Source organism: Chiloscyllium plagiosum, unplaced genomic scaffold (genome assembly GCF_037043375.1).
Source record: "Chiloscyllium plagiosum isolate Xiang-an unplaced genomic scaffold, Cpla_swu_hap1 HiC_scaffold_25, whole genome shotgun sequence".
Taxonomy (NCBI): domain Eukaryota; kingdom Metazoa; phylum Chordata; class Chondrichthyes; order Orectolobiformes; family Hemiscylliidae; genus Chiloscyllium; species Chiloscyllium plagiosum.
Window position 1 is genome coordinate 46,756,986 of NW_028270163.1, and position 26,101 is coordinate 46,783,086.

General features: G+C 42.8%; 1 protein-coding gene across 3 annotated transcripts in view; it reads left to right on the forward strand.

Annotated features, from left to right (window-relative positions):
- Nucleotides 1–26,101, forward strand: part of tha1 (threonine aldolase 1) — a 96,380-nt gene that overhangs the window by 22,685 nt on the left and 47,594 nt on the right. For 2 of the 3 annotated variants that reach the window (XM_088000695.1, XM_088000692.1), the window contains exon 2: nt 16,942–17,025. In XM_088000695.1, the coding sequence (XP_087856821.1) occupies nt 16,942–17,025 (84 nt within the window). Of the gene's footprint in view, nt 1–15,568; nt 16,253–16,941; nt 17,026–26,101 lie in introns of those variants that run through there. The other variant, XM_088000693.1, reaches the window with a different exon arrangement.

A 26,101-nucleotide genomic window follows, 5' to 3' on the forward strand; every position in this document is an offset into this window, starting at 1 on the left:
AACAGTCTACTCCTGTATTGTATCATTCTATTCCAAAATACTATTACTTTCCCTGATTTACTCCCATCTCCAATCCAACCGAAGTGTTATATCTAAACTAGGTGATTATTGCACCTTATCTGCACACGCACAGTTTCAGAGGTTAACACATGTGAATTGTCAATAAAAAAATGTTTTTAAATGCAAATATTAGGCTTACCACTGACAGTAAAAAAAAATAATTCTGGTGGTAACAATTGTCCACAAGTGCTAAACGCATATTGACCACCAAATAGAAAATCTTGGTTATGGCTGTCTACAATCTTTTCAGGGTCTCTCCTCTTTCACTCTGTATTTCAGTATTGGTGTCCTTAATTTCTGACTAATTTAAGGCAGCTTTTAAATTCTCTGGTGTACAGTGAATTTTATCACTCAGAATGATACTGAAAAAGACTTTCACTTACCACTCAAGCGTCAGTTGATATCTTGTGGCCTGCAAGCTATTAATAACCAGTGGTGTTTATATTTTGCTTTCCATATAATAATGAAAAACAAGATGCTGCACTGTATCTTAAACTAATCTCATGTAGATTGGTTGGGGAGGTGGGTTTTAAGGAAGCCTTAAGAGGATAAGAGAAGAGGGGTAGACTAAGGGAATTTATAAGTGAGACTTAGGTAGCTCAATACAAGGCCCATAATAAAGTTAAATATCACACAACACCAGGTTAGATTCCAACAGGTTTAATTAGAAGCACTAGCTTTCGGAGCGCTGCTTCTTCATCAGGTGGCCCATAATAGTGAAGTGAAGGAAAAAAGACCAGAGACAGATGGAGAGCTTAATAGTGGGGACAAGACACTACATAGGGATGGAAAGGTGAGATCAGGTGAGGATTTAGACATAAGGGTGAGAATTTTAAAATGTGACATTGAGCAAATGCAACCAAATGCAATCAGCAGAGACTGAGATACTGCTATTGTGATTTGTTTGCTGGCAACGATATGCTCAGAAGAGTTTTGGTGCTTAATGAAAGGCCAGCTGGGGAGAGTACTGGCTTCATGAGGTGTGTTCACAATTGAGGCAGGGATAACAGTTTTGTAAACAATGGACTGAGGAATGAATATAGATATTAGAACAGAGATTGAGGTTGAAGATCTTTGTGGTGAGCAACATGTGGAATCAGAAGCTCAATTCAGGATCAAGGGATTGGTGGAACTTGAGAAAGTTGCCAGGGAGGGAAATAGAGGCAGTGGCAAGAGCATACAGTTGAAGCAATGCCTGAAACCCAAAGTGCTTTCCTGACAAGAACTCTTTAATGGGCCTCAATTTCCAGGGAAACATTGAGAAGACTGAAGCTTTGGCTACCTCTACACTTTCCAGCTTACCCAACCTGCTCTTTGCAACTGTGACAACTAATTTGACCTTCTGTGAAGTTTCCAATCAAGAATCCTCTCTTTCTTAAAATACTCATTACTTTCAACTCCATAACTTTGCTCCATGGGTATACCTCAGTGTCAATCTTTATAAACTCCTTTAGCTGTATGATCCCATTTCAAATTCTCTATTTTCCTTTCATAATCACTTATCTTCCTCCATATCATTTACTTCATTCTTAATGATTGTGACTTTGCCCTCTTTGCAATATAATTAGGGAGGAGGAGGATCTGGGTTGGTGCACTAGGGGGGAGCAAAAATGGGCTTCAAAATATAACAGGAGGAAAATACAACATACACCCTTCTCCTAACGTGGATGAATGTGAAAATGCACATCTACTCTTTTTATTCCTCTTCATCTCGGAGTCTGAACAGAAGACACGATATATCAAACACACTTCTGGAGAAAATAGGCTACGAGATTTTTAAAAAATCTTTCGATGGGTGGTGCTGCTCTTTTGGTTTACCACATATCTAATACTTTGAAATGATTAATATGTTCTTGTAGGCTAGCCCTCATACTCAATGTGACAACGTTGCATTTTCTTATCTTATATATTCTAGGTAACTCCATTCAAGCGTAGATCTAATCAAGATGGAACTAGATAGTGTGTTCGCCTTGAATACACTAATCTGACCCAGCGCATATAATCTTTGAAACAATGCCACGAATGTGTGCAACTGCGGGAGGAGTCACTGCTTTTTGTTCTACCCACAAATTTCAAAAGAAGTCCCTCCCACGCCATCTTTAACTCACTAGCCTGAATAAATGCAATGGTTCTGAAACAGCAAAAATGAAAGTAAGGTTTGCTCTTGCCTCATGTTGGTAATCCAGTTTAATTTCTGTGGGAGCCAGCAACTCTCCAATAAATGTTTAAAGTAACCCTCTTCATGATTAAGTCTTGACTGTGAATGTTAGTTGGTTATTCTGGGGACCCAGGTCCAAATCCCACCATGGCAAATGGTAGAATTGAATTCAATAAAAATCTGGAATTAAGATTGATGATGACCATGAATCCATTGTCAATTGTTGGAAAAATCCATCTGGTTCACTAATGTCCTTTAGGGAAGGAAACTGCCATCCTTACCTGGTCTGGCCTACATGTGACCCCAGACCCACAACAATGTGGCTGACTCTTAACTGCCCTCTCGGCAATAATGCTGGCCTAAACAGTGATGCCCTCATGAATGAATAAGATTTAATCATGGGAAGCATCAATTGCAAACCTGATCCCACCCTAACTGACACATCTTTAGCCATCATTTTTGGCAGTAAGTTATTTGATGACTAATTTGTTACTGACCAGAGCTAGAATCTGTGACCTTTCGAGTCCAAGTTAAAAATCACTCAACACCAAGTGGTATTTGAAAGTCAGATCCCCGTTCTAAGTGATTAAAGACTTAACAATCTAGGTTTGTTCAATACATTGCATCAGTTGAATGACACTTTGATCTTTTACTATAAATTTTGTGTCCTATGATCCTTTAAAATCTTTAAAATACTGCAGTCAGAAAATTCAGCACTGAAGGTGGCTGTCTCTTTAAACGTATTGCATGATTTCTGAATAAAATAATATGGACAGTCCAAGAGCTGGAAATTAATACCCAAGGCCCAACTCTGCACCACTTCCTTATTGTGAAAACATATTCATGCATATTTCTTTCTCGGGATGAATTTGATCACTTCATTGGAAAGGAAAAATTGTAGTCACCAATGAATCATGATGGAGCAATGTAGATGTTCAAAGCTGATTTACTCTCTAGACTGAAATCAGGGTTCAGGGACCCGTAACACAGAGAGAGCATGTACAGAAAAAATGGAAACTTTTCTATCCTCCATGTTACTAATAAGCCTTTAAAATATCATTACTCATTTAATTATTCATTGTAAAAGAAATTTTAAAATGATAAGTATATATTATGGTCCGATATATATTCCTAACCTGTGGCTAAGTCCCATTCTCGAAGGTGAAAATAACCAGAGCAGTCCGAACAAGGCCATGCCTTACAAATGGTAACCTATAGCACATTTGGATGATCAGAAACTAGGGAACCCTTTGAGGCAGTAAACTACAGATTTGTGCCAGTCTGAAAAGTCCAGTGCTCCACAAGTTGTCCTACCAGGGAACACTATGATGTTGTTCCATGCCTCTGGATTAGGAATTGGAAATTGGGCTAGATTTGTAATCCCAATCTATATCCTGAAACCACAGTTTGAATTGCCTAAAAAAACACAGGATATGATTTTTCTGTTTGTCTATTGACATTCCCTATCTCTATAATCTCCTCTAGCCCCATTCTCCTCCAAGATGTTGCAGCTTCTCTAATTCTGGCCTGTTGAGCATTCCTAATTTTAATCAGTCCACTTTCCTAGTTTTAATCAGTGGTGTCCATGCCTTCAGTTTGCCAGGATCCTCATCATGGGAATAGGAATACACTCACTCCGTCACTAAGCCTCTTTTTGTAAGGAATATCTTAAAACCTATCTACTTGGCCAAGGTTTAGGCCGTCTGACCTAATATCTCCTGTGAAGATATTGATGTCATACTTTGATTTGTAATGTTCCTGTGCAATGCTTTTGTTCCTTTTAGTACATAAAGAGCATTATATGCAGGTAGATAGGATAGTGAAGAAGGCATTTGGTATGCTTGGCTTTATTGGTCAGTGCATTGAGTATAGGAGTTGGGAAGTCATGTTGCGGCTGTACAGGATATTGGTTAGGCCATTTTTGGAATACTGCATGAAATTCTGGTCTCCCTGCTATGGGAGGGATGGTGTGAAACTTGAAAGGGTTTGGAAAAGATTTACAAGGATGTTGAGCTATAGGGAGAGGTTGAATAAGGTTTTTTCCCTGGAGCATTGGAGGGTGAGGGGTGACCTTATTGAATATTATAAAATCATGAGGGGCATGGATAGGGTAAAATAGACAAGGTCTTTTCCCTGGGGTGGAAGAGTCCAGAACTAGAGGGCACAGGTTTAGGGTGAGAGGGGTCGTCCATGTACAGAATGAGCTGGTAGAGGCTGGTACAATTACAACATTTAAAAGGCATCTGGATAGATATATGAATAAGAAGGGTTTAGAGGAATATGGGTCGGGTGCTGGTAAACGGGACTAGATGTATTTAGGATATCTGGTTGCCATGGACGAGTTGAACCGAAGAGTCTGTTTCCGTGCTTGTATATATCTAAGAATCTATGACACTATACAAATAATTTAAAGCACATGCGCTAAATAGCTACATGGGTAACATACCAGAAGAAAATCCTTCTTTGTAGAACTATGCAAAGTGAGCAGCAAGGATCTTCAGGAGAGAGAGAATGAAGTGGTAGGCTGATTGAATGATAGCAGGTCGCAGAACTGAGTGTGAGCAGCTAATTCTGTTGCATCAATGTTGTGGTCAGAACCTGTGCATTCAAAAGTATAGGCATAACACAAAGGACTTCAGAGCAATAAAATAAAATATTAATTGAGAAATCCATAATTGCTACCAGTGCTGAGTTTCTCCCAACAATTTCTATTATTGTTTCAGCTCTTCAGCACCTGCAGTTCTTTGTTTTGCAATAGCTGGTTGATGACCTTATTACTATTTGTGTGACTTCACTGTGCACAAATTGCCTGCTGCGTTTCCTATTTTACCGTACTTCAGAAATACTTGATTGACTGCGAAGCACTGAGATAAGCTGAGAATGTGAGAAATACCATATACATTTGTTGTTTATTCGTTCTTACTCTGAAACCTTGTACAGTTATACCCTTATATTTTAACAACATGTTGGATATTGAGTCTTGGTGGCCTCTCCTCAGGTAGGTAAAAACAATGACTGCAGATGCTGGAAACCAGATTCTGGATTAGTGGTGCTGGAAGAGCACAGCAGTTCAGGCAACATCCAAGGAGCAGCGAAATCAACGTTTCGGGCAAAAGCCCTTCATCAGGAATAAAGGTAGAGAGCCTTAAGCATGGAGTGATAAGCTAGAGGAGGGTGGGGTGGGGAGAAAGTAGCATAGAGTACAATAGGTGAGTGGGGGAAGGGATGTAAGTGATAGGTCAGGGAGGAGAGGGTGGAGTGGATGGGTGGAAAAGGAGATAGCGCAGCAGGTCAGGCAGCATCCAGGGAACAGGAGAATCGACATTTCGGGCATAAGCCCTTCTTCAGGAATAAAGGTAGAGAGCCTTAAGCCATAAGCCATTCCTGAAGAAGGGCTTATGCCCGAAACGTCGATTCTCCTGTTCCCTAGATGCTGCCTGACCTGCTGCGCTTTTCCAGCAACACATTTTCAGCTCTGATCTCCAGCATCTGCAGACCTCACTTTCTCCTTGGAAAAGGAGATAGGCAGGTAGGACAAGTCCGGACAAGTCATGGGGACAGTGCTGAGCTGGAAGTTTGGAACTAGGGTGAGGTGGGGGAAGGGGAAATGAGGAAACTGTTGAAGTCCACATTGATGCCCTGGGGTTGAAGTGTTCTGAGGTGGAAGATGAGGTGTTCTTCCTTCAGGCGTCTGGTGGTGAGGGAGCGGCGGTGAAGGAGGCCCAGGACCTCCATGTCCTCAGCTGAGTGGGAGGGGGAGTTGAAATGTTGGGCCACGGGGCGGTGTGGTTGATTGGTGCGAGTGTCCCGGAGATGTTCCCTAAAGCGCTCTGCTAGGAGGTGCCCAATGTAGAGGAGACCTAATCGGGAGCAACGGGTACAATAAATTATATTAGTGGATTTGCAGGTAAAACTTTGATGGATGTGGAAGGCTCCTTTAGGGCCTTGGATAGAGGTGAGGGAGGAGGTGTGGGCGCAGGTTTTGCAGTTCCTGCGGTGGCAGGGGAAGGTGCCAGGATGGGAGGGCGGATGTAGGGGGGCGTGGACCTGACCAGGTAGTCACAGAGGGAACGGTCTTTGCGGAAGGCGGAAAGGGTTGGGGAGGGAAATATATCCCTACCTCGTGGGGTCTTTTTGGAGGTGGCGGAAATGTTGGCGGATGATTTGGTTTATGCGAAGGCTGGTAGGGTGGAAGGTGAGCACCAGGGGCGTTCTGTCCTTGTTAGGATTGGAGGGGTGGGGTCTGAGGGCAGAGGTGCGGGATGTGGACGAGATGCGTTGGAGGGCATCTTTAACCACGTGGGAAGGGAAATTGTGGTCTCTAAAGAAGGAGACCACCTGGTGTGTTCTGTGGTGGAACTGATCCTCCTGGGAGCAGATACGGCGGAGGCGGAGGAATTGGGAATACAGGATGGCATTTTTGCGAGAGGTAGGGTGGGAAGAGGTGTAATCCAGGTAGCTGTGGGAGTTGGTGGGTTTGTAAAAAATGTCAGTGTCAAGTCAGTCGTCATTAATAGAGATGGAGAGGTCCAGGAAGGGGAGGGAGTTGTCAGAGATGGTCCAGGTAAATTTAAGGTCAGGGTGGAATGTGTTGGTGAAGTTGATGAATTGCTCAACCTCCAATGGTTACAGTGTATTGTGTAAAAATGCTCCCAGGTAATTGCCTAGTCACCTTTTCGTGTTTGTCAAGCTGACTTCATGCAGGCTGTGACAAGCCTGCGTCAGTTCACATAAAACATCCTATAATTTCTAGTCAGGCCACCTTTATTCTGCTGTTGTCTCCAATTTTGCAATATGGGATCTTGCATCAAGCTGATTAGCGACAAGGCTTTTTGGCAACTTGTGATATTATTTACTGCCTTATTCTTAGTAAACCAGCAATGTGTTGTACATATCTAGCTGGTGAATTTAACCTTGTTGGAATGGATCATTTTGGCTAGAAGCCCAATTTTGAAGGGTTCCGTTTCAATTTCGCAGTTTGTTTGCATTCTGCCTCGTAGCAGCCTGCGCATATTAAATACTGTTTCACACTTCTCAGAACCAAATCTCTCTCAATGTTGTAATTACTATAAGTGAGAGGCATTCATAAAAGTTAAGTGTCAACTAATCAGCAATGAACTGGGCATAATTTTTTAGGGGAAAGTGAGGACTGCAGATGCTGGAGATCAGAGCTGAAAAATGTGTTGCTGAAAAAGTGCAGCAGGTCAGGCAGCATCAAAGGAGCAGGAGAATCGACATTTCGGGCATAAGCCCTTCTTCAGGAATTCCTGAAGAAGGGCTTATGCCCGAAACGTCGATTCTCCTGCTCCTTTGATGCTGCCTGACCTGCTGCATAATCTTTTGGGGAAAAGGAGTTGATTTTCAGATCTCTGACTTAGCTCTGTGTTGCTGGCTCTCTTTAAATGCAATTACTTTCTCATAAGCATATCTACAAATGAATAGCCAACATACAGAATCATCCAACAATAATTCTTCAAAAGTGAATGGTTCATTTATTTTGAATGACCTTGACCTTTTCAGCATATATGTTTGACAATTGGTTTTGTTTGATATGGCAAAGCGATCTGTTTTGATTTATCTTCTTGGGTCTGCTGTTTCTTCCCAGACCTCGGTTTTGCCAAATGTAAATTAGCCTTCTGCCTGTCAATTTAAAATGTACAATGTTAGTGAATATTCAGAATCGACAAGTGCCAATTCTTTTGACTGATATTCATTTCTCCACTCCTGCTGAAATGAGTTTGATCGGTTCCTGAAGAAGGGCTTATGCCCGAAACGTCGATTCTCCTGCCCGTCGGATGCTGCCTGGCTTGCTGTGTTTTTCCAGCACCACACTTTTCAACTCTGGTCTCCAGCATCTGCAGTCCTCACTTTCTCCCATTTTTTTTAAATGGTTGATCTGATGTGAAGAAAGTTGAGTAGTAAATGCTGAGTAGGTAATTAGAAAGGAAATGGGGGGAAAGATTACTAAGTAAACTGAGTAACTGAACCTGGCTTCAATTGTGCTTATCAGCCAACTAAAAAAAAAGCTCACCTTTTCTAGTGAGTAAAAACCACATGAACACATGTTACTTGACAGTCAGACATTACAAGTCTTTGTGGAATCTTTGTGGTGTTATTTTATCGATGACTTATACTTGACAGTCTTCAGTTTTAAGCATAGTGGTAAGAGTAAACCTCTATTCCACATTAATTGGAAATATGGCAGTGACCTTTTGGACTGTATGTCCCACTTATCAAGCCTATAAGCTCCTGGTTCCAATAAGCGTAGTGCAAATATTATTTGACCATAGTTTAAGGGCTTATCTAATTGTTGATTAATATATCCATATGGAGACTCTGATGAGTCTGAAGTAATCCTTCATTTTTCTTTAAATGCAACACACTTTTAAGTAGTTTAATATCCAAGATAAATGATTTAATTTTTTAAGCCGGGACCTTGATGTTTCTGCTAAAGAGACTTTGGTTAAAATGCAGATATGTTGATTGTCTTTTTTCCCTGTAACATGGTCAATTTAATAATGAAAGTGAAAATGTTAAATAAAATACAAGTATTTACAGATAAGTGGATAGCTTAATGAGGTCTTGCAGCACAGTAGTAATGAGCTTCCCTCTGGGCAGGGGGTTTGATTCCAAATCCCACGTGTACTGAAACTGTGTCATAATATCTGAACAGGTTGATTAAAAATAACTTTTCTTTGAGGTGGATGGCCAAATTCAGTCGGTTAATGCCTGAGAAAGGTTTATTCAGACACTGACTGGATCAACCTTCAGCCCTCTACTCGCTGTGTGTTTCTGTTTCAGACTTCAGACATTGGCAGTTGTTCTGCTAAACATTCCAGATAGGTGAGGGCACATTCCCTGCAGAAATTTTAAATTCTTTAAAACCTCTGTGTTCCTTTAATTCTAGCCTATTACATATCACTTATTTGAATTGCTTAGCTTTTGGGAGATACGCTTTCATCTGTCCAAGCCCTAAATTCTGGAATTATCTTCCTAAATCTATGTGTCCCTCTGCTTCGTTCTCTCCCTTTAAAATGCTCCTTAACACCTATCATTTTCGTCACGTGTTCTGATACCTACTATGTGGCTTAGTGTTTTTTTTAAAAAATACACTTGTATAGTGCCTTGGCACAGATTATATAAGTGTAAGCTGTGCAACAATGTCAAATCAGTGGATGTGTCCTTGCCTCTGATCCAGGATGCCTGAATTCAAGTCCCATTTGCTCCAAGTTAAAAAACACACAACACCAGGTTATAGTCCAACAGGTTTAATTGGAAGCACACTAGCTTTCGGAGCGATGCTCCTTCATCAGGTGGTTGTCCACCTGATGGAAGAGCAGCGCTCTGAAAGCTAGTGTGCTTCCAATTAAACCTGTTGGACTATAACCTGATGTTGTGTGATTTTAACTTTGTGCACCCCAGTTCTACACCGGCATCTCTAAATCACACCTGTTCCAGAGATGTGTTGTAACACTTTTGGACAAGGTTGTTTAGAAAATATCACTAAACGTTGTTGTTGCTGCATTGGTAATTAAACAGACTTTCATCCGGCTATGACCTTCCGGCTATGGCCTGTATTAAAACAAATAATGTTCCTGTTCCGGGGAGCTGTCACTTTTAAAAACTCATTACATATTAGTGCTATCTCTCTTGGTTAATACAGAGGAACCTCAGTTATCCGAAGGACATGGGTGGGGAGTATTTCATTTGGTTAATCGAATACCAGCTAACATAGTTTAACCGAGCATCGGAATCTTGCGATTTTACCAGGTAATCTGATATTCGGATAATCGAATGCCAGATAATTGAGGTTCCTCTGTAGTTGCCTCTAAGCTCCTATTTCATAGTGATTATATTGTGGTGCGTGAACCCTTGACAGAGGAGGAGCCACATTCAGACTGTTTTGCAATCCGCTGGCTTGCAAATCCTGAACATTCTTATGAAATTTCTGTATGGAAATTCTTGCTGCTTTCACAACTGTCGTGTTTTTTTTGCTTTATTTTTCATGGGATGTAGACATTCTTATATTTCCCATGGCTAATCCACCTAACCTGCACACCCCTGGATACTATAGGGAAATCTAGCATGGCCAATACACTTTTGGACTGTGGGAAGAAATCGGAGCAACCCGGGAAACCCCGGGAAACGGGGAGAATGTGCAAATTCCACACAGACAGTCATCCGAGGCTGGAATTGAATCTGGGTCCTTGGTGCTGTGAGGTATCAGTGTTAACCACGGTCTTCTGATAAACAACCAGTCACCTCCGACTCCACATCTTGGCTGCAGTTGACCTGGAGTCTCTCACACTCACTCACATACACACACACACACACACACACACGTACAGAAAATACTAAATAAAATCTGCAATCAGAGCAGAAAATAATGACATGCTCAGCAGGTCTAACAACATCTGAGGGGAGACAAGCAGGCAGAAGTAACACTTTGGGTCTTTGTCTCTTCATCATTAGCCCAATACAATGGGGTTGCTTAGCTCAGATAGCTGGATGGCCAGTTTGCAGAGCAGAGTGATGCCAACAATGTGGGTATATCTCTTCCACCAGTTAAGGTTACTATGAAAGACTCTCCCTTCACTTGATGTGAGGTGACCCTCAGGTTAAACCACCACAAGTTGCCTCTCTCTGTTGAGTCTGGCCAGGCTATGGCGACTTTATTTAATGGCAGCATGTCTTCAGATAAAGTTACAGCATTGGTCAAGTTTCAAAAATGTTACCCAACCTTTACTCGAAAAGTAACTTATTTTTAACCTGTGGTATTGCGGTTCCTGGTTTTCTTTTTCTCCTGTTAACAACGCACTAAGGTGTGTGCCTCTTCACATTGAAGAGAAATCCCATTTTGCCGTTGCTGCAGATAAAAACTGCTCAATTGTCTTGTGCAATATGTCAGGACTTACCACAGTACATTGTTTGAAACAGCCCGTAAAATTTTGAAACAATAGACAACATCTGCTCAGCAGTACTTTGCATTAAGCACATACGAGAATAGTGTTAATCACCCTATCCTTCTGTTAGTGACTCATTAAGGAGCTGAAGATATGCACAATCTACCAGGAAGGATAAAACTTAATATGTGGGAAAGAGATGTAAACTTTCCTTCCCAGCAAGTATTACACCCTTGTGCAAGTTTGCTGGAAATGCAATGACTAAAGTTTGTCACTTATGAAATGAATGCTCCAGGAGAGGCCTCTCCAGTGTCCTGATTTATTGACAATCTGCTTCTGCCCACTGAGAACAGTGTCCAGTGTAGGATGCTAGAAAGTAAGGCTCTGCTAATACCACAGGTTCACAGTCCAGTGGCTTTTCACAACTCTTCAAAACTCAATCACATGGATGTTGTTTGACACTCTCTTATGCACTAGCAATGTTTGATCATAACATTTATTCTCATCTTATTAGCCAATCATGTAACACTTAAGAGTCATAGAGATGTACAGCATGGAAACAGACCCCCCGGTCCAACTCCTCCATGCCGATCAGATATCCTAAACTAATCTAGTCCCATTTGCCAGCACTTGGCCCATATCCCTCTAAAACCTTCCTATTCATATCTGTAAATTGGACAACACACTAGGAATAAGGAAACATAAGAATGCATTAAGGGGAGGAACTCTGTATCCTGTTTATTTATGTTCAGGAAAATTAATAGTGGTAAATACACTTCAGATAAACATGCCTCCAGGACCAAATGGTTCTCATCGCTGAGTATTAAAAGAAATGAGTGAGGAAATTACCAATGTATTAGTCACGATTTTCCAAAGCGCTATTGCTCCTTTAAGAGTCATGTTTTGGTGAGAAAATTGCAAATGTACATCTGTTATTTAAGAAGCAAGGGTGGGAGAAAGGTAACTGCAGAAATGTCTGTTTAGTCATAGCTGTGAGAATATGACGAGAATTGATCATCAGAGACAGAGTATTTTAGAAGATTCTCCAATGTAATTTATCAGGGAAAAAATGAAAATGCATGGTATTAAAGTTAACCTTGCACCATAAACTAGTCATTGAGATAGGGTGCATGTGACAGATAGTGAGGGAGTGTCCTCTGATTGAAAGGATAAAGCAAGTGGAGTTCCCTGAGAATTTCTGCTCTGCTTTCATCAGATAGGCCAAATGGGGTCAAGGCATAAGGTCTTGAGGTACAGAGGTAGTTGTGATTGTGGGTATGTTAGCCGAGCTGGGAAGTTGATTTGTAGACGTTTCATGCCCTATCTAGGTGACATCTTCAGTGCTTTGGAGCTTCCTGTGATGCGCTGCTGTTCTGTCTCTTTTAGAATTTATTTGGTTTTCTTCCTGCTGCTTCCAGTTGCTCTTTGTAGTAGTTGGTATATTGGGTCCAGGTCTATGAGTTTGTTGATGGAGTCCATGGATGAGTGTCCCGCTTCTAGAAATTCTCTGGCTGTACCTCTGTTAAGCTTGTCCTATGATCATTGTGTTGTCCCAGTTGAAGTTTTAGATTAGATTAGATTAGATTACTTACAGGGTGGAAACAGGCCCTTCGGCCCAACAAGTCCACACTGACCCGCCGAAGCGCAACCCACCCATACCCCTACCCCTACATTTACCCCTTTAACCTAACACTATGGGCAATTTAGCGTGGCCAATTCACCTGACCCTGCACATCTTTGGACTGTGGGAGGAAACCGGAGCACCCGGAGGAAACCCACGCAGACACGGGGAGAACGTGCAAACTCCACACAGTCAGTCGCCTGAGTCGGGAATTGAACCCAGGTCTCTGGCGCTGTGAGGCAGCAGTGCTAACCACTGTGCCACCGTGCCGCCCACTAAGTTGTGGTCCTTGTCATGTGTGTGTAGGTATTTGGGGACATCTGATTGTGGAGGTTAGTGGCTAGTTAGTGTTTGTGGATGTTGATTCCTAGTTGTCTGTCTGTTTGCTCTATACAGTATAGTGTTGTGTGCAGTCTTTGCATTGTAAATTACGTTTGTCTTGCACATGATCAATAAAAGGTCTTTTGTCTTGGTGAGTTGTTGTCTGAGTGTGGCTGTCAGTTTATGGGCTGTCATGGATCCCAGTGGGTGGAGAAGACTAGCTGTCAGTTCCTGTTCAATAGGGCAACGACACACTACAGCACTCCCAAGCTGTCAAGAGAAGAACACCTCTACAGAGTATTCACCTAGAAAGGATATCCGCACAACTTCGTCCGCAAATGTCTATCAGACAAACAACATGATGAGGACATGCCATGACCTAACTCACTAGCCACAATACTTTACATAAAACATCATGTGCAAGACAAACGTAATTTACAAGATTCCATGCAAAGACTGCACGCAACACTATATAGGACAACCAGCAGACAACTAAAATCGACGTTTCGGGCAAAAGCCCTTTATCAGGAATACAGCCTGATGAAGGGCTTTTGCCTGAAACGTCGATTTATTGCTCCTCGGATGCTGCCTGAACTGCTGTGCTTTTCCAGCACCATTCTAATCTAGACTCTGCTTTCCACATCTGCAGTCATTGTTTTTACCTTTTAACTAGCAATCAGCATCACCAACTAGCCACTAACCGCCAAGTCTAGCTGTCCCTAATAGCCACACACAGATGACAAGGACCACAAATTCAACTGGGACAACACAGTGATCATAGGACAAGCCAAAGAGAGTACAGCCAGAGAATTTCTAGAAGCTTGGCACTTATCCACAGACTCCATCAACAAGCACATTGACCTATACCCAGTATACCGGCCACTACAACAAACAACTGGAAGCAGCAGGAAGGGAACCTAATAAATTCCAGAAAAGACAGTACCGCAGCGCTTCCCAGGAGGCTCCACTGCACTGATGATGTCACCTGGACAGAGGACGAAATGTCTACAAATCAACTTCCCAGCTCGGCGAACATACCCACAACCACGACAACTGTCACCCGAGCTGCAAATCTTTACACAAACATTATACAGAGGCAGTATCTGGCTTGTGGATCAGAAGACCCAGGCTCGAGTCCCACCTGTCCAGGGAATTCATCGTAATAGATCACTAGATTCATAGAGTTATATAGCATGGAAACAGATCCTTTGGTCCAACTCACCCATGCCAACCAGATATCCTAAACTGATCTAGTCCCATCTGCCATCATTTGGCCCATATCTCTCGAAAACCTTCCTATTCATATACCCATCAAAATGCCTTTAAAATGTTGAAATTGTACCCACCTCCACACATTCCTCTGGCAGATCATTCCATAGATTTGAAAATAATTAAAGATTCCCTTATCCAAGTTTCCAGGTGTGAAATCAAGAAAGACTCCTTCATACAAAGATTAGTGGGCCTTTTTAAAAAAGGCTATTTTGAATACTGCGTCAATTACATTTTCAGAACTGAATCAACATACTTTTATTGGGTGTAGATCAAGTTAGACCAAACAATTAAGTACACATCAGTCACAGCCTAATGGAATGGTAAAACATTCTCAGAGCTAAATGGTCTCCTGCTGTTTCCTATCTAGACTTTCCTTAGACATTAGGGAACGTTGCCCACAGGCTTCTGGATGTTAGAGGTGAACTGAAATTTTCTGGACTGAGATCCTGTCGTAACATTCAAAACAGAATTGGATAATCACTAGAAAGGGGAAGAAAATTACAGGGCTATGTGAAAGGTACCAAGGAATGATGAGGTTAATTGAATATGTCAAGCAGTTGACTGAATGGACTCACAAACTCTTAACATTCGCCTGGACCTATGTTTTTGTTTTTGCCGCTGTTTACCTATTATTTACTATCTATGCTACTGAACTCTGTGATCTGCCTGTATTGCTCGCAAGACAAAGCTTTTCACTGTGCCTCGGTACCCGTGACAATAAATTCAATTCAATGCAATTCAGTTGCAATGCACTTGAGAATGTAAGGGTTGAGTAACAAAAGATGTAATAATGATTAACATTTTTGTAGGTGTTGTGTAAACACAGTACCTGCCCTGAGACCAAGGGAGTGGCTCACATATTCATTTTGTTCTAAGAATAAGAGACACGATTCATTAACTTGTACAACAGTAAATCTAACATCGGAAAGAAAATTAAGTATTGTAATTTGGCGAGACATGTTTTAGTGATTTGTTTGAAAGCGATCAAAGCCATGGAGAAGGTCATAACCAGAGTCAAACCCAACCCTATGGTGAAACCAGAAAATACTGGAAAAGCATCAATAGGTCTTCCTACATTTTTGGAATCAACTGCTGAGTGAGTGAATGTCTGGGCTTGTGTCCTTTGTTGGTGTCATTTACTGATTTTCTATTTCTTTCAGTGTTTCATCGATTCCCCCCTCACCACTTCTCCCCCCCCTCAGCATGTTCAATTGAATGGATACTTTGTACATCCGCAACAATGACTCTCTCATTGCACCCCCGTGTGCAATCATTTCAAAAAATCCAACTTTCGACATGATTCTTACTTATCTTATGTCTCCATGTATGCTTCCTCAGACAAATATTGCTCTTGCACATCTGACCCTTTTCCCTGTCATCAAATCTCCTATAGTGCTGAGACCATAATATTCACGTGGATTAGTAAAATTTAAGCAAGACCTGTTGGCATGATAATGGCCATGCGGTTTCTTAATCCCCATAATTGTGTGTTCAACTTTGCTCTAAAGGAAGATTAATGTTTTCTCAGATTCAGTCTCTGCCTTCATTCAGCAGCACTTTTCTCTATCTGGCTGAATCTGTCTCACATTAACTTCTCTTTAAACACTGTTTAGATTAGATTAGATTCCCTACAGTGTGGAAACAGGCTCTTCGGCCCAACCAGTCCACACCGACCCTCCAAAGAGTAACCCACCCAGACCCATTTCCCTCTAACTAATGCATCTAACATTATGGGCAATTCATCTGACCTGCGCATCTTTGGACTGTGGGAGAAAACAGGAGCACCCGGAGGAAACCCACATAGACACGGGGAGAATGTGCAAACTCCACACAGACAGTCGCCCGAGGCTGGAATCGAACCTGTGAGGCAGCATTGCTGACCGCTGAGCCACTGTGCCGCACCTTTATGTTCTCCATGTAAGAAAAAAATGTCATTATGGGATCCTGTTTTAAAAGAATCCTAATTTTTTCATCACTTCAATGATGTTGTTGCTACCTTTTGCCTTCTTTAGACCATCTCTGTAAATAACAAGATCTTACTTGTTATTCTGGCTGAGTGAGAAATGAAGTGAGAAATGATCTGTGAATGCTGCCAGTCCTGCTGAGCTTTTCCAGCAATTTCTGTTTTTGTTGCATTTCTTAACGTTGTGCAGAGCATTTTCACATTCTGTGTGTGTCCAAAGCAAATAGAGCTTTTATCTGATGCACTTCCAACAATCTGGAATTCAATCAGTATTGAACTGGATTGTTAGTTTTCTTTGCTGTGTATCTAATGGAAAAATCATGGCATATTAATAATACGCACCATTATTAATGTAATCTTGAAAACTAAGAGATATGCCATGAGCTACATATCTCTAGAACGTGCAGATCAATTTGATTCATAAAACTAACGTGCCTCTCCATTACTTTTAAGAACTGAGATTTTATTTTCATTACTTACACATTTATTTCATCAAAGAAATACACAAGGCTTTAAAAGTAAGTAGAAAATGGAAGATGCACTTAATAAAAATAATTAGAAAAATGATTAAATAAATCAATGGCTTTGTAATAATTCTGTATTAACATCCAAATGGGGTACTCTTGTTTTTTTCCCCTCACAGAGCTTCAGAGGCAAGCTGCTGAGCTGTTTGGGATGGAGGATGCCTTATTTGTACCCAGTGGAACAATGGGAAATCTCGTTTCAGGTCAGTGTAAGGCAGCCTCTCACCACACCATAGCTTCGAAACTTGCTTTTAATCGTAACGAATCAGAACCACCAAAGATCTAGATCAGCTCTAGCTGGTGTCAGCTGTGACTCAGTGGTAACCCTCTAACATGTGAATGTAAAAATTGTGCAATTGAGTCCTACTGTAAGAGACTTGAGCACAACATCTAGGCCAACAATCGCAGGGCAGTACAGAGGCAGTACTGCACTGTTGGTGAGGCCTGCTTTTGGGTGACACTTTAAACTTAAAATGTCATCTGCTTCCTTGGGTAAACATAAAAGACTCCATGACACTATTTTGAAGAAGAACATTGAAGTTCCCCTTTATCCCTGAATTAACGCCACTAAAATAGTTTATCTGGTCATCATCACATTGGAGCTTGCTATACTCACATTGAATGTTTTATTTCCGGGACACCATGAACTCAGAAGTGGTGCGATGTAATTAAAAGTCTGCCTTTCTGGTATCAAAGTGTGCTTTGTCCTCCATCACGTTTTAAATCCTAATTATAATCTTATTATACAGTGGTTGTGCAATCACAACCTTCTGTTGCGTTGACAGTGTATGTATCACTGAGAAATGGACTGTAATTAGAAAAGATACCCCACCATCCTAATAGGGCAATGCAGTTGTGACTGTGACTGAGGAGGTTGTGTTTCCTCTGTTTAGAGGTGAAGCAAGTTAATAAGTTATCATTGTAATGGAGGGATTTAGCGTGGCTGTCGTCTTCACCCGGTTTTGGATCATGTTGACTAGTTTTGCAGTGAAGATCTGCTGTCAAACAGGGAAAAGGTTACCTAATCCCTGAGTAGTCTATTATTTGTTCAGACCTGCAAATTTCCAATGTCTGTTAGGGAATGCATTCCACTGCCTTCATGGGATTGCCTCTTCATTTTGTGTAGTAAAAGCGTTTTGACTTGTACATTACAAGAAGGACATTTCTGTTTCTCAGTTTTCTGATCTGCACAAGGCTAAATGCTATCCCTCATGTAAAACATAATTAAATATGTTACACTGTCTCCAAATGGCAAAGATGTCAAGAGGAAAGATTTGCTCCAAGCAAGATGCATAACCAAGTTTACAAAGAATGCACTTATGATTTTGCAATTGTTTGAATTTCACATCCCTTCCTCTCTCCTCAATAATTAAAGTTGCATTATTAAAACCAAAGTTGGGATTGTGACTGTGCATCCAATATAGATCAAGTAGATGGTTTTAGGATTGTTTCATGATGATGGCTAAATGCTAGAGATGTTACCATAGAGTCTAGATTAGAGTGGCGCTGGAAAAGCACAGCAGGTCAGGCAGCATCTGAGGATCAGGAAAATCAACATTTTGGGCAAAAGCCCTTCATCAGGAATGAGGCAGAGAGCCTCCGAGAGATACATGGGAGGGGGATGGGACTGGGGAGAAGGTAGCCAAGAGTACAATAGGTGGGTGGAGGTGAGGATGAAGGTGTTAGGTAGGAGAGGAGAGTGGAGCGGGTAGGTAGGAAGGAAGATTGGCAGGTAGGACAGGTCATGAGGATGGTGCTGAACTGGAAGGTTGGAACTGAGGTAAGGTGGGGCGAGGGGAAATGAGGAAACTGGTGAAGTCCATATTGATGCCCTGGGGTTGAAGTGTTCCGAGGCGGAAGATGAGGCGTTCTTCCTCCAGGCGTCGGGTAGTGAGGGAGTGGTGGTGGAGGAGGCCTAGGACCTCCATGTCCTCGGCAGAGTGGGAGGAGGAGTTGAAATGTTTGACCACGGGGCGGTGGGGTTGATTGGTGCGGGTGTCCCGGAGATGTTCCCTAAAGCGCTCTGCGAGAAGGCGTCCAGTTTCCCCAATGTAGAGGAGATCACATTGGGAGCATCGGATACAATAAATGACATTGGTGGATGTGCAGGTAAAACTTTGGTGGATGTGGAAGGCTCTTTCGGGGCCTTGGATGGAGGTGAGGGAGGAGGTGTGGGCGCAGGTTTTGCAATTCCTGCGGTGGCAGGGGAAGGTGCCAGGAGGAGAGGGTGGGTTGTTGGGGGGCATGGACCTGACCAGGTCATCACGAAGGGAACGGTCTTTGCAGAAAGCAGAAAGGGTTGGGGAGGGAAATATATCCCTCTTGGTGGGGTCTGTTTGGAGGTGGCAGAAATGTTGGTGGATGCTGCAGTTTATGCAAAGGTTGGTAGGTTGGAAGGTGAGGACCAGGGGTTTCTGTCCTTAGTGCGGTTGGAGGGGTGGGGTTTGAGGGCAGAGGTGTGGGATGTGGGTGAGATGCATTGGAGGGCACCTTCAACCACATGGGAAGGGAAATTACGGCCTTTAAAGAAGGAGGCCATCTGGTGTGTTCTGTGGTGCAATTGGTTCTCCTGGGAGCCGATACGGTGGAGGAATTGGGAATATGAGACGGCATTTTTGCAGGAGGTAGGATGGGAAGAGGTGTAATCCAGGTAGCTGTGGGAGTTGGTGAGTTTGTAAAAAATGTCAGTGTTAAGTCGGTCATCATTGATGGAGATGGAGAGGTCCAGGAAGGGGAGGGAGGTGTCAGAGATGGTCCAGGTAAATTTAAGGTCAGGGTGGAATGTGTTGGTGAAGTTGATGACTTGCTCAACCTTCTCGCAAGAGCACGAGGTGGCACCGATGAAGTCATCAATGTAATAGAGGAAGAGGTGGGGAGTGGTGCCAGTGTAACTATGGAAAATGGGCTGTTCTACGTAGCCGACAAAGAGACAGGCATAGCTGGGGCCCATGCGGGTGCCCATGGCTACCTCTTTCATCTGGAGGAAGTGGAGGATTCGAAGGAGAAATTGTTAAGGGTGAGGACCAGTTCAGCCAAACAAATGAGAGTGTCGGTGGAAGGGTACTGTTGGGGATCGGGAGAGGAAGAAACAGAGGGCTTGGAGACCCTGGTCATGGCGGATGAAGGGGTAGAGGGATTGGATGTCCATGGTGAAGATGAGGGGTTGGGGGCCGGCGAAACGGAAATCTTGGCCAATTCACATTCAGACTGGGGTCAAACATTCTTCTTGATCTTTCCTTTTGCAATGTTTCATCTGACCCCCAAAAAGCTCCCTGCTGGAGTGGGGCTAATCTACTGAACAAACTGGAACTTATTCACCCTCTGCTGCTGATCCAAGCTCATATCATTGGACAGTTATGTGAAGACAATTCTTGTATCTGCACACTCTGAGGCTGAACTTCATCAACACCTTTACTGAAGCACATGACATCATGGGCAGCATGCTAAACTTCCATAAAGCAATGGTCTTGTACTAACCTGCTCCTGCCACACTGCAATGCCCATCCCAAGATTATCAAAATCCATGACAAAACCTTGGACAACATGGACTATTTTCCATACCTTGGGAGCTTACTCTAAACAAGAGCAGACATCAATGAGTTTCAAAGCCACCTTCATTGTGCCAACACAGTCTTGCCTGAGGAAGAGAGCATTTGATGGCCAGGACATGAAACCTGGTACCAAGCTCATGATCCACCAAGCAGTGGCACAGAGATATGAACTACATGAGACAGACACCTCATAAACCCTGGAGAAGTACCACCAGTTGCTGCCTGTTCAAAATCCTGCAAATTAATTGGCAGAATAGGCTCCTCAATGTTACTGTTCTCGTTGAAGCCACCATGTCACCAGCACTGAAACATGACTGTATTCATCCAACTCTACTGGGCAAACCATATCATCCACATGTCTGACTTGGGACTCTCAAAACAAAAGTTCCACTCGGCTTTGACATGGCAAGTGGGCCTCAGGAGGATAGTGGAAACCATTCAAGGACAACCTTGAATCCTTCTTGAAGAAAAGTACCATTCCCGACAACAATTAGGAACCTGGCTCAAGACCTGCTGAAGTCGCGGGAAAGCGTCTGGGAAGGCTGTGTATGCCTTGAATCTCCTCACCAATGACAACCTGAAGTTAAGCATCAACAGAGAAAGAAATGTATGGCAACCCAGGCATCCCTCCTCCCATTTCCCCAGCCACCTCCTGCCCCTCCTGTAATAGAGACTGAAAGGCATATATTGCGCTCTTCGGTCACCAGAGAACCCTGTTTTAACGTGGAAGCAAGTCATCTTTAACTGCAAGAGGCTGCTATGAAGAAGAACTGACCAGATCAGAGATTGCTCTCATTTCTCTGAATCTAGACTCAAACAGATCCTCCACATAAATACCTTTAACATGTCTGTGCTCCACCCAAATGTTTTAAAGTATTTTTGAAATCTGTTCTGGCATGTGATAGTCAAAATGGGCACTGTCACTGAGATTGGTGTAGACTGGAATGAGGGAACACACCCATGTCTCTCATGACTTCTTTTCCAAGTATAGGAACCTATCCAACATCAGTAGAAGCTGCTGCTGCAGTGCATGTGGCTAGTCCCAAACTACACAAAGCATCAGAGTTCTTTGTCTCTTGTTCCTTTCGGCATTGTTTTTTTTAATAATCAAAAACTAGTGTAGTTTCCTTTTTAATTTTGCCAGCATTGTCTGCTCTATGTGGTTACTATACTGTGTAAAAAATAACTTTTATTTCTTGTCCACCTTCCTTTTCTGTCTTGAAAATCCCAAAGAAATTGATGTTCCTTGGGGAGCTTGTTAAAGACCTCACAGTGTTGGTATGCTGTGAATCCTTTCCTTGGTACTTGAATTCCCAGTAGAATGTATTTGCAGGGCAGTGCTAAATAATGTAAAGCTGCATCAATTCGCAGCAGTTCACTCCAGGCGTGTGCTTTGAGGCTAATTCCCATAAACTGAGTGAACAGTCAGTCTTTGTGAATCACCAGAGTTTTGGTCCAAGAGATTAGAGCCTTATTTGTATAATTCAAATTGTACACTCTGTATGGGGTTGCAGTTCAGGATTCTTCCAGTAACAAACATAGGAGATTTTCCTGATTGTTCCCAAGATGTGGGAGTTTGTTTATTGTCTATCCTTAGTTTCCCTGAGCTTTCATATGACTGTGTGGCATGCTAGGCCTCTGCAGTTAAGAGGCAACTTGTTAATGTAAGCCTGCCAAACATATATACCAAACCAGATAAAGGTGGCATTCGTCTTCCTTAAAGAACATCTGTGAATCAGGTTAGATCTTTAGGAATAATATAAAACAAAGAAGTGCAGATGCTAGAAATCTAAAACAAAAACAGAAAGTGCTGGGGGGGAAATGCAGCAGCTCTGGAAGCATCTGTGGCATTTCCAGTCAAGTGACCCTCCTTCAGAACTGGAGTTCAGAACAGCAGAAAAAGGGGTCTCTAAGCTCAAAGCACTATGTCTCCCTCTCCACAAATGCTGCCAGATCTGCTGAATTTCTCCAGCACTTTATGTTTTTGCTTTGGATCTTCATTAAACTGGATTCTCATACTCCGTTCTACGTTTGGTTTATTTCCAGATTGTAAACCGAATCCAGGTTTCAAATTGTTGTGGTAGGGGTTGAGCTTTCTCTGGATTTTTCTTAATGATTAGCCCAGTCACATTAACAATATGCTGCCATTCAAACTTCATATATGTACATGCTGCACCAAGGTTAAATCACAGATTGCCTGCACAAAATGTCTGCTGTAAGAATTTCCACAAGGCTTCTTCCAATTATCTATCATAAGTTTGGGATGATGCTCGTCAGAAAGCTGGAAGGACGTCTGTAAATGGTTGGTGTTTCTCTGACCTCTGCTAAAGTTATGGTCAGAAATTGTGCAATCTGTATTGAAATGTGGCTGCAATTCTCTCTGATTTACATCAGTGAGTGAAGCTTTTATTGTGAATTCTGAATTAGAAAAAAGCAATTGCTCTTATAAAACATTTAATTCAGTTGCAAGGATTAGCATGTGCCAAAAACAGAGGAGCAGTTTGTTTCATCCTGGACCTCTATAAACAGGATGGTCTGCACCTGAACCTGAGGGGCACCAGTATCCTTGCTGGGAGGTTTGCTAGTGCTCTTGGGTGGGGGGGGGGGGGTTTAAACTAACTCTGCAGGGGCATGGGAACCCAGACTGTAGCTTTAGGGTGCAGGACCTGGAGTGTAGGGAGATTAGGAACATGACATCAATTTCAAAGGAGGGTGCCTGTAAACAGGAAAGTGGCTTGAAGTGTGTATACTTCAATGCAAGAAGTATACGAAATAAGGTAGGTGAACTTGCAGCGTGGGTTGGTACCTGGGACTTCGATGTTGTGGCTATTACGGAGACATGGGTAGAACAGGGACAGGATTGGCTGTTGCAGGTCCCAGGGTTTAAATGTTTTAGTAGGGTCAGAGGTGGGGGTAAAAGAGGGGGAGGTGTGGCATTGCTTGTCAATGATAGTGTTACAGCTGTGGAAAGGACGATGGATGAAGACTCGCCATCTGAGGTAGTTTGGGCTGAGGTTAGGAATAGGAAAGGTGAGCTCACCCTGTTAGGAGTCTTTTACAGGCCTCCTAATAGTCCTAGAATCGTAGAAGAAAGGATTGCGAGGATGATTCAAGAGAAGAGTGAAAGTTATAGGGTGGTTGTTATGGGGGACTTTAACTTTCCTGATATTGATTGGGAAAGCAATACCTCAAGTTCGTTAGATGGGTCAGTGTTTGTCCAATGTGTGCAGGAGGGTTTCCTGACACAATATGTAGATAGGCCAACAAGAGGTGAGGCCATACTGGATTTGGTTCTGGGTAACGAACCAGGCCAGGTATTAGAATTAGAGGTAGGTGAGCACTTTGGGGATAGTGACCACAATTCGGTGACTTTTACTCTAGTGATGGAGAGGGATAAGTGTGCACTACAGGGCAAGAGTTATAGCTGGGGGCAGGGAAATTATGATGCGGTGAGGCATGACTTAGGATGTGTGGCTTGGAAAAGTAAGCTTCAAGGCAAGGGCGTAATTGATATGTGGAGCTTGTTCAAGGAGCAACTATTGAGTGTCCTTGATAAGTATGTACCCGTCAGGCAGGGAGGAAAGGGTCGTGTGAGGGAGCCATGGTTTAATAAGGAATTGGAATCCCTTGTTAAATGGAAGAGAGCGGCCTATGTAAAGATAAGGCGTGAAGGTTCAATTGGGGCGATTGAGAGTTATAAGGTAGCCAGGAAGGACCTGAAGAGAGAGCTAAGAGCAGCAAGGAGGGGACATGAAAGGTCCTTAGTTGGTAGGATTAGGGAAAACCCTAAGGCTTTCTATAGGTATGTCAGGAATAAAAGAATGACTGGGGTAGGAATAGGTCCAGTCAAGGATAGTAGTGGGAAGTTGCGTGTGGAGGCTGAAGAGATTGGGGAGACACTGAATGAATACTTTTCGTCAGTATTCACTCAGGAACAGGACATTGTTGTCGATGTGAATACTGAGTCACAATTAAGTAGAATGGATGGCTTTGAGGTATGTAGAGAAGAGGTGTTGGAAATTCTGGAAAGGGTGAAAATAGATAAATCCCCTGGGCCTGATGGCATTTATCCTAGGATTCTCTGGGAAGCAAGGGAGGAGATTGCAGAGCCATTGGCCTTGATTTTTATGTCCTCGTTGTCTACAGGAGTAGTGCCAGAAGATTGGAGGCTAGCAAATGTGGTTCCATTGTTCAAGAAGGGGAGTAGGGATAACCCTAGTAACTATAGGCCGGTGAGTCTCTCTTCTGTTGTGGGCAAAGTCGTGCTTCACAAACCTTATTGAATTCTTTGAGAAGGTGACTAAGGAGATGGACGAGGGGAAAGCGGTAGATGTGGTGTATATGGATTTTAGTAAGTCGTTTGATAAGGTTCCCCATGGTAGACTACTGCAAAAAATACGGAGGTATGGCATTGAGGGTGAGTTGGAGGTTTGGATTAGGAGTTGGCTAGCTGGAAGAAGACAGAGGGTAGTAGTTGATGGCAAAGGTTCATCTTGGAGTGCTGTCACTAGCAGTGTTCCGCAAGGATCTGTTTTGGGACGATTGCTGTTTGTCATTTTTATAAATGACCTGGAGGAGGGGTTAGAAGGTTGGGTGAGCAAGTTTGCGGATGATACGAAAGTCGGAGGAGTTGTAGACAGTGAGGAAGGATGTGGCACGTTACAGCGGGATATAGATAAGCTGCAGAGCTGGGCAGAAAGATGGCAAATGGAGTTCAATGTAGGTAAGTGTGAGGTGATTCACTTTGGTAAGAGTAACAAAAAGATGGGGTACTGGGCTAATGGTCGGATACTTGGTAGTGTGGATGAGCAGAGGGATCTTGGTGTCCATGTATACAGATCTTTGAAAGTTGCCACCCAGGTAAATAGTGCGGTGAAGAAGGCATATGGCGTACTGGCTTTTATTGGTAGAGGAATTGAGTTCCGGAGTCCTGAGGTCATGTTGCAGTTGTATAAGACTCTGGTGCGGCCACATCTGGAGTATTGTGTGCAGTTTTGGTCGCCATACTATAGGAAGGATGTGGAGGCACTGGGAACGGGTGCAGAGGAGGTTTACCAGGATGTTGCCTGATATGGTAGGAAGATCATATGAGGAAAGGCTGAGGCACTCGGGGTTGTTTTCATTGGAGAAAAGAAGGTTTAGGGGTGACTTGATAGAGGTGTACAAGATGATTAGGGGTTTAGATAGGGTTGACAGTGAGAATCTTTTTCCACGTATGGAGTCAGCTATTACAAGGGGGCATAGCTTTAAATTAAGGGGGAGTAGGTATAGGACAGATGTTAGGGGTAGGTTCTATACTCAGCGAGTCGTGAGTTCATGGAATGCCCTGCCAGTAGCAGTGGTGGACTCTCCCTCATTATGGGCATTTAAGCGGGCATTGGATAGGCATATGGAGGATAGTGGGCTAGTGTAGGTTAGGTGGGCTTGGATCGGCGCAACATCGAGGGCCGAAGGGCCTGTACTGCGCTGTATTCTTCTATGTTCTATGTTCTATGTTTCGGTCCAAGGCAACAAATCCCTTTGGTCTGTCTCCTTTTGTCAAGTGACCTCTCAACTAGCAAGAGAAGTTCCAATTTTCAAATTACATTGTGGGGTCAATCTACCTCCCAGACATCAACTTCTAGATGACTACTTCCAGCTAAAGAACTGAAGCCATCTTTTAGGTTAGATAAAGCTCTGCCTCTTTTAAGTGGCTTTGCAGGATTTGTTCTTCACCGTTTACAAAGAA